The sequence below is a fragment of the Chroicocephalus ridibundus genome, chromosome 10 (assembly GCF_963924245.1).
Source record: "Chroicocephalus ridibundus chromosome 10, bChrRid1.1, whole genome shotgun sequence".
Taxonomy (NCBI): Eukaryota; Metazoa; Chordata; class Aves; order Charadriiformes; family Laridae; genus Chroicocephalus; species Chroicocephalus ridibundus.
Window position 1 is genome coordinate 8,830,014 of NC_086293.1, and position 12,195 is coordinate 8,842,208.

General features: G+C 41.2%; 1 protein-coding gene and 1 long non-coding RNA gene across 2 annotated transcripts in view; one reads left to right on the top strand and one right to left on the bottom strand.

Moving 5' to 3' along the window:
- Positions 1-12,195, top strand: part of LOC134521377 (uncharacterized) — a 60,159-nt gene that overhangs the window by 3,917 nt on the left and 44,047 nt on the right. The window lies entirely within an intron of this gene.
- Positions 9,236-11,205, bottom strand: TRH (thyrotropin releasing hormone). The gene is made up of 2 exons (XM_063347760.1): positions 11,013-11,205; positions 9,236-9,822 (listed from the first exon to the last, which is right to left on the bottom strand). Exons 1-2 carry the CDS (start codon positions 11,203-11,205, stop codon positions 9,236-9,238), a joined length of 780 nt encoding a protein of 259 aa, XP_063203830.1.

The window sequence follows — 12,195 nt, forward strand, 5'->3', positions numbered from 1 at the left end:
GGTGTAAGGAAAAGTGAGACTGCACTGAGCAGCAAGGTCTTTTCTTAAACCTGCCGTTCTCTGCAGCTTCCGGAACTGCTCATTTTCCAAAGGAAAGTCTTAAAGGCTTATTAAAATGGTGAATACAACAATTGAAGTCTAATAGCGTACTGTGGGGGCACAAGCAATGCAGTGAGAAGGGGTGCCTGCAGCCAGCTGTGACGAGGCTGGTAACATGCTGGGATGTGCACTAGGAGGCAGACATTTCAAACACTGAATCTTTAGTTAGTTAATTGTGCTCTTTTTCACGTTCTACATTTGACCACCGACTATGAGAATGTATCTCACCAAAGAAATCTTTTTGAATTACTGATAAAACACCATGTGGTGTCAATCACTCTTGAAAAGAGAAATTTCATTCAATATTTTGAAAGAAAAATGCCATTTGTTTGTATGTTTCTGAATATAAACAGTCTTTAGCACTTCCTGAGGAACCCATTCCGCATGAAGCCTGTTTTATATGATTTGGATCTTTATGAGAGCATTAGACTCTTACAGGGACTCCCTCCAAGAGAATTATAGAAGCAATAATACAAAGTTAGCGTGCCAGACGTGGTGATGTGTTGAATGGTGTCTGTTCACTCCCAAAGGGAAATTTGGGCTTCTGTGTCCCTGAGGGCCCCATGTCCCTTTACAAAGGTGGAGCATAGTGTAGGTTTGTGCTGGTGTAAATGAGAACAGACTTTGGCTGCTTGTCACTTAGTCCAGCTCATCACACTTTCTGACACAAGAGGGTGTTCACAAAATGAAAAAAATCCAGGTCAGTCCAAAGCAATACAGTTTACGTTTCTTCAAAAATTAATTTGTCTTCACCCAGTTAGTTGCAATAGGAAGACAGGTATTTGCAGATAAGTTAAACTACTGAAATGCTACAGATGCTGTTGGGGACCGAATTTGAATCAGTAATGTCTTACCGACATAAATCAGTGGAAAAGAGCAACAGCACAGGAAGGGAATGTGTTGCAAGCACTTGCTTGAAAAGCAAAGTCAGGCATGTACTGCCCCGTTCTGCCACCGGAATAGAAAAGCTCAGCCTGCTTTTATGTGACTCCTGCTCTGCCGCACTCAAAGTCATCTGCAAAACCTGAGTAAATAAGTTGTAAAATACGTTTGTGAGCTGTTGTAATAACTCGTAACAGTGAATTTTAGGGCCTGGTCTGTTACTTAGTTGGTCATTTCTACTAATGTCCAAGACTTCAGGGGAAGGAACATAGCTGAGAGGAGGGCACAGGCCTGTCAGAAATGCATTCCAGTTAGGTTCACGCGTACTCTTCCACTTCTGGTCAGATCTCCTGTGCCAGCTGGAATGTCAAATAATGGAATCTCATCCTGGCACCAGAGAGAGAAATGTAGACTAGAAGGAAGGAATTCTGGATGGTGCCTGTCTGCTACTCATGGAATGCAGTGGAACATTTTTGCACTAATATGACTTACTCACTGAAAACAAAGTTTAAAGTATCTGAAAATTAACAGTGTTGATTTCAATAAAAATTTGTGGAGGAAGCAGAGTGGAAAATCAGAATATTCTTTGGAAAATCAGAATGTTCTTACTAAGTATTCCCTAAACTAAACAGCGAGTTAATTTAAATTGACGATGTGTTTAAAATTGGCCTAAATTCAATTTTATAGTTTAATGATAAATTTTAAAAAAATTCATGTTAAATCTCCTAACCTTGAAGTGGGTAGCACAAAATTCTTCCTATGACGTAAAATGATCTTTGATCTTAATTTATTTGAGAACTTTTTTGGTTTGTTTGTTTAGGTGCATCTAAACCAACATTTTCTGTATTTTTGTTTTTGTTCAGAGAAATAAAAAATTTGCATATTGCTGTTCCTTTTAACAAAACTCATATATTCAATGTACTCACATTGCTTGTAGTAAACATTTTGGTACAAACCAAATTTGTTTAATTAGTCTGTGTAGAGAGAATAGAAGCTGCATTTTCATGCCAAACCCGTGATTTTTCCTGTGTTTGCAGACTCATCGATCAAAACTGACAGCATGATGATTTGTAAGAGCTGCAGCTGACAACTTGTTGAGCCCCATTTATCTGATTTGCCTTTTAACTGCTTCAGTACCGGCGGGCCAGTCATCTGCACAAGTTTGTCTGGTCCCTTAGCACTGATGAAGTATTTAGCATATTGGTCCTGAGTGCCACTTTCACATAGAGCAGGTGAATTACAAAGAGGAGAGACAGGAAGATTCATAATTCTGTAGTGTTTACATTTTATTTAATGTTTTAACTGTGGGATCCATACGCCACGATGTCCAGGTTGCGTTCAGGGCTCATTTCAGATTTCACCCATATTTGCGTGCTGTCTCCTATAGCCTCTCTTGTCTTCTATTTCCTCTACGAATTTCTACAGCAACCAGTTCTCATCTTGAAAGCAGCATGTCTAAAATCAGTAAGTGGAATACCCTCAATAGTGGGTATATGACAGTGAACGATTTGTGGTGTCTTGCAGGGCTGTTGTTGCTGTCTTCTTCAACGCCACCTGCTTGTTCAAAGGGCTTGCTTTTTGTCTTGGCTGCTTTCGCTCAGAGAACCTGTCATAAAGTCTTACTATATTTTTTCATTTGTCTTGGCTTTTCTCTCTTCTCCTCCTTCTTTTCTCTTTTTACAGTAGCTTCTTCAGGCACGCCACACATCAGTACCAGCTTCAGAACCAAGAGGAGATTTAGGCTGGAATCATAGGTTTCGCTGTGAAAATTAGTTTAAAGCAGCAATTATATTTCAGGCAACCTCTTCAAGCAGGTCATTTTTCCTGGTTTTCCCAGTCATAATCTCATATTTTCTCTATACCAATCAGCTATTAAAGTGTCTATGCTGCATCATATTCAATTGCGTTCAGTTCGGATATCCATTATAGAGAGAAGATGGCAATGAACTAACTTCCTTGGATATGGCAAGTTGGATCTGGGTTTACCTCTGTCCCATTTTGCAGGAGTATTTGTGTGATTTATTAAGTCCAGATTTTCCGTCTTTCATTTCATGGGAAGCTGAGGAGGGTGCAGTGTATGTTAGCTGTGGGTAAATGAGGAAGTTCCTTCATCCCCCCGACACGTCCTGTGCCAGTGTGTCTGAGATACCGCTTCCTTGTCTGGATCACCAGCTCTCAGTTCAAACCAAAGTGGCTGCAATAAACTCCAGCGCTGTCTTTGCTTTAGCTAGGATCATTCCATTATGTTAATATCTGACATGCCTCATCTTTGTCAGGAACCAATATCATGCTCCAGCACACCAATGCAATTCGTAATTGTGTGAGCCAATGCAGGCAGGATGCAGGAACAACCACAAAACCACGGATAAAAGGCAAAGAACAAGTTTAATCTCGGTACCTCACAGACCGGGGAATCTCTGAAGCAACACCCAGGCAGAAGCACGCAATCAGGGACTGCGGGCACCGCGGTGCGAGAGAGAGTTCTTGTTAGCAAGAGTCCTTGGCAGCGAGAGAGTCCTTGTTAGCAAGAGCAGGCGCGGACTCCCTGTTCTTGTTGGTATTTAAAGGGTTCAAACAGGCATAGTTTTCCCACTGTGCTTTGATCTTCTTCAGCAACAGGCCAGGATTCTCAAGCGGCTAGATAAGGTGTCCCTGAGTCCATCACAGGCTTATGTTATCTAAGTGCAAGTGTTTTTCTTGCAAGCACCCAAGACTGAATAACAATTAGTGTGATACATGTGTTTTCCAGTACCCCAGGTGCAAGTCCCTTGAGTGTATTTACAATCCTCCTCGCCGATCTTCCGTTGCTTTCCCACAGTGATCTAATAAGATTTTGGCTCTGCTTTCTTTACCCTCCTTCAGCCTGTGCTCCTTCATCTCATGTAAGCAAAGTGAATTGGCGCATAACTGATAAACGTTCTTTTCTTGGTTTCTTTCTTAGGGCTTTTAACCTGCAGTGGTTTCGTCAAGAAGAAGAAACTCGGAAGAGAAACCATAAATGTCTTCACACAGGTCTAAGAGTAATCTCAGGGCAGGTAGATAACTTCATTTTCTCAAGGAACTTCCTCATCTGTTTTTATCCGAGGTCTCTGAGTTGAACCTGAATCCTTGTTACCCTGTAGGAGTGGGGAGTTCATGCCCTTCTTGTTGGGAGTCTTGTTGGGAGTTCTGCGCTATAATGCAGGTAGTCCACATATCCATTTCCTAGAAACAGAAGGATTTCCCTGATGCATCTTTGTGTCATGTCTCTGTACAGCCTAGACCTCACCCAGTCTCATCCCGTCTGCAGCGCTTCTCCACTGGGCTGGTTTTGGTCATAGCTTTTATTCGCAGCAGTGGCCTGACTGATGCTTTAAAATTGCAACTGTCTGTTTAATGTTAACTGAGTGAGGTACCAGGCAAGCAGTGGCTACTTCAGCTATAGCGATGATGTTGTTTTCAAACTTTCTCCGACTGACGAGTTATTAAAAGTAGTAATAAAGGGTTTTTTTGGGGCCATGTGTCCCTTGGAAACACTCAGCCCATGCTAATTACAGTGGGTCAGCAAAGAGGTCAAGGCTGAGAAGTGTGCGGGAGGGGGCCCAGAACGATAATGGTAAGAGCAGTTGAAAATAGTTGCAGGAAATGTTAATTATAAAGCTTGTTCACATCAACTTTCCCCTCCCATTGAAAACAAAGCTCATTTTGAAGACACTCGTAGAAGTTGCTCTTTAGGAATTAAACTCCCTTATCTCTCAATAACTGGTGACATGCCAGAAATGTAAAACTGCAGTAGAGTAAACAAAGAACTCACTTGTGCACGGTTGTTCTAGTCTCAATTAAAGCTGGAAATAGGATTTTGCATGACTGTGGTGCCACATTAGGACCAGTGGGCAGCTTTGCTCTGTGAACTTCATGCAGATTCTGCAGAGGACAAGGGAGGTTTTTCCACTGACTTTCATAACCAGGTCTGCTATTATCATTCCTGAAGAGCCTCTTACTGGCAGGGAGTGCATTCAGCAAGGAGCTTTGCAGCTTAAAGACCCTGTTCTGCAATTATCAAAATGTGCAAATACATTTGTGCGTGTGACTGAGCAAAGCTAGTACCGTGTAGATATTTGCATGGATGTTAAATTCTAATAAAAGATGACAGTGAGGGGAAGGTATACAATAAAAATAAGATGATGAGAGATGTGCCATTAACAAATTCTTACCTTATAACTAAGTAGTATATGTCTGCGTAGTTTGTGTTGCTAAGAGATGGCACTATATTTACTATTCAAAGCAGCAGAGCATTATAGTACAGAAGCTGGTTATTTTCTGGTTAGTCCCTTAGCCAAACTCCAAAGCCTAAAAGTTTTTAGGGTGTAGGACAGATACCTTCAGAACTTGTGCTTATGTGTGTTCCATAGTCACAAAACTGTCAAATCCTAAACGGCAGGTGGCCCTCTGGAAATGATGTCTGTAGGAGAAAGAATGTTGTACTTCAACGGTGGTATGTCTGCAACGCTGCAGAAGCCAGGAAGAAACTAAGACAGCTGAAATTTTCATGCAGACACCAAGAGAAAATGTACTTTCAATAAAAAAAAATCTTGACAGATTTTATTGGCAAGATTCAAATATTGTTTTGAGATACTTTAAAAAAACGTAGGAGAACTCTCAAAATACATAATCTTTTTCCCTGATGAAAACCCTTTTCTTGAGTCACAGTCTTTTATTCAAGTAATAGAATGACTGAGTAATTTTCTCCGTTAAAAGTAAATGCTAACTTTTGAAAGTTTTAAAGGGAAAATTTAATATAAAATGGAGAAAACCACGATTTTTTCTTCCTTTTTGTAAATGGTCTTATGTTTCAAAAAAATGCATAGCAGTAAATAATGTTATCAGATCCCCACCAGGTGCAAGTTCTAACCTACCTGCAAATTATGAATTTGGTGATTAATTTTGTTCTTTCCTAGGTTGCACTTGTAGCTCTATCTCCAAGTCTTTTCGCAGATAACGTAGCTCCACGAGCCATGTTTAACATAATCAAAATAATCATGTAGGTGCATGAGCCCCACGATTAAAGAGAGCTAAAACTGTATAATTAGACAAATATCTGTGGAAGGTTAAGAGCATCCTACTTTACCCTCTTGGGATTTCTGTCAGGGCTGTCACTTTTCTGGCTACTTGGCAACAATGGTTGCATTTTTATGGTGCCTCATTAGCAGGTTTGCTGGCTCTTTTAGCTGTTGTATATGTGGGAAATATGATGCAGCAAGTTGTCCCGTATTCAGTTCTCTTTCCAGGGTCATCCTCTTTGAGTTTCTAGGATTTTTCAAACCCAGGTCATTGACAGAAGCTCAGGACTCTTGGCTCACGTTTCAGTCTCCAGATTACTCTGTTCTCTGTTCGTGGACACGTCAGGCCAGCATCAGGACCTGTACATGTGCTTCTCTGAACCCAAGTCTGTGTCTTGTCCTTTAAGCTGGCGACTGGCATACACAACTGGGAAGGGGATCTTTCAGGTGTGGTCCTGCCCCTGTCCAGGAACACTCCTGGGAGTGTTTCTGTCATTTTCCAGAGACCTGAGACCTTTTGCTGGAGTAACAAAGCTTGCTTTTTTTTTTTTTAAATATATTAATTGAAATGTGTCATAGCTGTCCCAGTATCTGTACATTGTGCCTCTCACAGCCAGCCGAGTGCATTTTCAGCAGCTCTAAACTGAGGCAAATTTTAAAAACTGCAGGCATGATAATAATGACGTGATAAATCTGATTTACTGTAAAGTGCTGTCTTCTCAGGCTTGGATTTAAAAAAAAAAAAAAAACAACCACAAAAAAACCCTGACAGTACAAAACAATCCAAAACCAATAGAAATGAGTACTTAAAAAGTTATAATAGTGATAGCCTTTCTTTTAAAGACATGACTAGCCCCTGCAGAACGTGGCATCTCTGAAAATACTGGAGCACTCAGAACCTAAAATACAGAAGATGAAAAATTAGACTTAAATAAAATCAGTTGTGCTAGCTTTTCACTGGTAACACTGAGGAGAGCACACTCTCCTTTTTAATAAGTGACTGATTTATTGATAATAAAGTGCATCTGAGATTTACTCAGAATGATAGATTTTTTTAGGCAGTAACCTAATAGCTTGAACCAGCTGTTTGTATCTGCACACTAAAAACTTTGACCGTGGGCTTTCATGCTTCTTGCCCTTCCCCGCCTTGGCTTTCTTGTAGCAGCCACAGCAGCATCTTGCAGGAACTGTGATGCATTTTTGCTGTTGCCCATGTTTACCCACTTAATAACTTTTTTCTTTCCCGTTTTTCATTTATTTTGGACGTTTTATAGCAAGTGGTGGTGGTGTTGTGTAGCATTGTTCCTGGAGGTTGAAGAAGCATTCTGAAGAAGCATTGACGGAAATGGTAGAGGAAATGGTATTCTTTAGAAAAATCGTTTTTTCCCTTATAAAATGAAAACTGAACATTTTAAAAGGCATCACGTACAGAAAGTGCGCTGAAGGAACCTGCAGTGTATGGAATGTTCTCAGCTACCTCCTCTGAGGGTTTCTTCATCACTTCTTAATGAGAAAACCCCCATCAATAGAAGAGGTCTGCCAGTTGTCACATATATTAAAAATATTATCTCCAAAGTTAGAAGTTGTTTGATTGAGCATGTTAAGTGTTGATCAGCCTGGGAGCATCTAACTTCAGTGAAACTCACTGAGATGACTAGTTCTTCTTCTTCAGGGTAACTAAACCATATGGCAAAACTAACTTCCGTAACTGAGAAAGTGCTCTGAGGCACTGAGTGGGGAAACAATCTCTTTAAAAGGAACACTTGAGGCACTTCTTGTGTCTTGATGGTATTGAGAAGGATGAAAGTCACTGTAAAACTTACTCATTTGTGTATTAAAAAATAACATTCTAGCAAAATACTGACATGCTCTAACCTCTTTGAATGTACAGAAGTGATATGAGTAACTCAAATGCACTCAATAGCTGTGCATTAATTGCAAAAATCAGTAAATCTATTGTTTAGACCCATGAACAGGAAATGAGACTTCTGGTAAAGTTCCCTGTGAACTAGGAGATGAGCTTGCTGTGGGTGTAGCCCAGATGCATAATTCTGTGTGTCATAAAGGTAGAAGATTTAAAAAGGGCATCTATCTGTATGCAAATCATCCTTCCACTTCAGTAGCAAAACAGTTTTGCATATAAACATGTGCTGACCACCAGCACGCATGAAGATTGTGTGAACATGCCCTTTTATGTTAATCTGTTTGTTTTTATTTAGCTTGGGTTGGTTTTATGTTTTTCACTCTATTACAGTATGTTTGCACAACCAATAAGGACACCCAGAGTTGACTATTGATGTTTATTGAATCATTCATATCAAATAAACACTTTTGGGAGTCTGACCACAAACAGTGAAAGCATTCCTTTGAGAGGGGAGAAATCAGAAACCCTTATTGGAAGAAAAGCATGTCTGCTTGGTTCATTTGTAAATCTCTGAGGAGAAGGCATGATTTCAAGTGGGATGACTGAAATGTGGACACCCAGGTGGGAGCTCTCGTATGAGGTGTACGCAGTCGAGTCCACAACTCGCGGCTGAAGTGCTCTGGGCTGCATTAACCCTTCGAACTGTGCAGCCTCATAGATGAAAAAGGGTTTTATATGCTGGTTCCAAGTCAAGCTATGAAGTCAGTCATCAAATCTGTTCCAGTTGGAACAGTTCCTGTCTCTTTAGAGCTTACTGTCTGGACAGGTTGTAGTATGCAAGGGTTCAGGTCTCATTAATGTATCATTTAGATACCTATTGAATAGGTTTAGAAAACCTATTCAATTTCATTTTGAAATAGTTGGCACACGTTATTCGTTTTTCTTCCTCTCTTTTAATTTACTGATTTCAGTGACGTGAGAGGAAACCATATAATTGTTCCACTTTAGTAGCATCAGAACAGATATTTAAGAGCCTGTGTTAGTCATTTGGGAACAGAAAATTGGACACACATAGTGGGATTATTCTGAGGTCTGGGCCCATAAGAAAATGATCCCTTTTAACTGCCTAAATTGGGGGAGTTGAAGACTGTCAATATTTGCCTGTCCCATTCAACTGGGTCCTTTAGTTCCTTTAATTTAAGTGTGTGACAAAGCTGTTAACTTAAATGGGAATGTTAACGCAATGAACAATGGGTGCAGAGGTCAGCAGCAGGAAGCCAAAAGAGAGCAAATGGATTTTTTAGTGATCTGGCAGTTTACTTCACCAAATACACGATACACAATTACTTTCTCATTCCTCTGTCTCACTCTCCCATGCTGATCTCTTTCCTGGGTGCTGACGTTTTTCTTCTACCCTGTCTTTACTAACGTTTTCTACTAAATCAAGCAAGAAGCTGCCTTTGTTACAGGTGAAGGACTCCTGAGCACTGCAGGGACCTGCATCATCTGGGCTGTCAGAATTCCAGTGCCTTTTCCCAGGGTGCTGGCGTTTCTCACCATGTTGGTCATTTAGGTCTACCTCATCATTCCAGCCTCTTTTGCTAGGATGCTGGCGCTTGTACATCAGATACCTTCTGCCTGGGTGCTGTCTTTTGGATAACTCATTCAAGTAGGTTAGCTGTGCGCTAGGGCTGGCAGCATACTGGTCTGACAATGACCTTCTGCCAGGGTGCTGTCGCTTTTTCAGCTCCAGGTAGCCGTCAAGGTTGTCTTCCATCTCTCTTTTCCCTGGATGCTGCCTCTTCTGAATGTCTCCATAAGATGTGTCTTCCTCAACATCTCTTTTTCCAGGATGCTGTCTCTTCTCCAGGTCACTTAGGTACTTTTTCCCAGGGTGTTGTCTTTTGGAAAGCCATTCTGACAGAGGGCCATTTGATTCTGTCCAAGAAAAAGAATAATGTTAATGAGCCCCCATAATCCTCACTAAAGAAGTTGAAACGGGAATTTGTGGAGTTCTATGATGCAGGATCATAGTCTGTTGCTCATTATGCCCATTTAATTGCACAGTTAACAGTATGGTCTTGAATTTGGTCCCTCTGGATGGCATCTGTCAGAACAGTTCTGGCACATTTTTAGCAAGGATGAATTGATGCATTAGGAACTAGCTGTGGCCAAATGGGAAAATGTGCAATGACAAAGCCTAATGTGTTGATTCAGGTAAATGTGTCAGATTCAGGTAAAGGAAGGTGAGTAAAAGATGCTGAGCAGCTGGAAGAAATCAGCTGCAGAAGCTGGGTTTGGGGAAGAGCCGGAGATCAGAATGAGACAGGGAAAGGGCAGGACTGAGGCACAAGCAGAAGTAGGGATGTGGACATTTGAAAGCTAGCTCAGTATTTCCAGCTACCTATCATAACTCTATTAATATCTCTTACTCATTCTTAAGCTCTTTTTAATATTTCAGGTCTTGTATTGACATGACCAACTCTCAGCGTTCACGTGAAGGGGGAGAAAGGCTCTTTCTATGGGCACCTGGGGCCAGCTCCTCTTTCCACTATGAAAGGGCTCTGTGCTCCGTGGTGGTGGTGGGCACTTTCTTGTGGTCCCTGAGCCTGATTTGCTTCCACTGCTGTGCCTAGTGAGAGCAGAGCATCTGCAAGCGAGGAGGCAGTGGGCACTAGAGCAGCCTCTGCATTTCAGCCATGGAAAAGCCCACCTCTGTTGGGATGTAGAAACCAGTGGGTTGAGGGAGTTCGGGGACCTCCCACCTCCAATTAACATTAGGTGCAGGGTCCACAACTGGGGAGTGTTCTCCATGTGTCCTCTTAGAGCTTCCCTAGGGAAGTACTTGCCAGACAGGCAAGTTTTCTGTGACAGGCTTCTGTCTTATTATGCCACAGCTGCACAGTGATGGTACAGCATTGCCTAAGTGGGGAGATCTCTGAGAAGAAAGCACCTTTTGAGAGCTCTGTGTCAGTGTATTGCAGCACATCTCCTATCTTTCCCCTCCCCTTAGTTTGAGCGATGAATACGCACATTAGAACCTGGAACTGTATATTGGATCTAATGAACTCAGCCAATCAAGTACTATGCCAACATCTCCAGATGGATGTCCCCAGTGTTACTTATACCTTTATTCATCTCTTCCTTTTCAGCTTTCTTGAGGACAGACTGAAGAATGAGGCTTTCCGATCTCTGCAGGATGTCATCCAGGGGACTTCTTCCCATCTTCTCACTTCCCTCTAGAAGGGGCTGTCCCCGGTTGAGGCAGACACCACCCAAGGTCAGGCAGAGGAGCAGCAGTGGCAGCTGGATAGATGGCATTGTGGGACGGGAGTTCCTACAGCTTCCATGGGAGAGAGAACAAAGGGGAGGAGGATGGAACGAACAAACACAGCAATAGTAGCAATATTTCCAGACACCGAAAAAGAAATATGGCACTGCTGTAGGAATTGAAGTCTCTTATGAGGGTCCTTCCTCATTTCTGTTACTAACCTCTCCGCTTATTTTATATTCTTCAAAGCATCTGTAAATTCTTCATAATTAAAACCAGGCACTTGCTCATTTTTCTGGCAGAATAAATATGAACATTTTGAACACCTAACTTCCTGATGCACAGATAGTTCTGAGAGCCATTGATTTTGCTTTGCCTTCTCCAAAGGGGCAAAAATAATTTCCCTCTTGAACTCTGTGTTACCTGTTGCCCCCCATGAAGTAGACACACATATACCTGTGCTAACAATTTTCATCAGGCAATTCCCTTTGCTAAGGGTTCATTTTAAAATAACCCTGGGAGCTGCAGCACTTTCATTCCACCTTTAGTTAAACCCCAACTTGAATAGTCCATTAGTTTTTTAATATCTGTTTCTATACATTTAAAGTAGCTGTGTGTCTCTGTATTTTTCACTATAATAAGACAGCTATGCACTGTTGGTCAGGGAGATTTCTTGCGTTGGAGAAGCACCTCATATTTTTTTCAGAGACATAATAATGATATCCTCTATTATCTCTTGCCTGGATAACAAGTGTTTTTCTGTTTCTTCTAGCTAGCACTGGAATTCCTAATGCACTTATCATGGTTTTATTTTCCAGTAAGCAGAGTTCCTTCAGTAGAATGGAATACATCTTTAAGACTAGTATAGCAGTCATTTAACTTAATTATATCTTCAGAACGTAAAATAGATGCATAATTTTATAAAGTCCTACAAATTTTTAAAATAGAGAATGAGTTTATTACCTCTCTTATTAGCAGGTTTCTATCACTTCTGATGAAGTCCTTAGGTAACAGCCCTAAGGATATCACATAGGCTATTC

Excerpts from the sequence above, each read along its gene's own strand:
- TRH (XM_063347760.1), bottom strand. The coding sequence starts at position 11,205 with ATGCCATCTATCCAGCTGCCACTGCTGCTCCTCTGCCTGACCTTGGGT. Across the intron at positions 9,823-11,012 it reads AAAGGAAGAGATGAATAAAG|AATCAAATGGCCCTCTGTCA; the intron begins GTATAAGTAACA and ends TTTCTTGGACAG.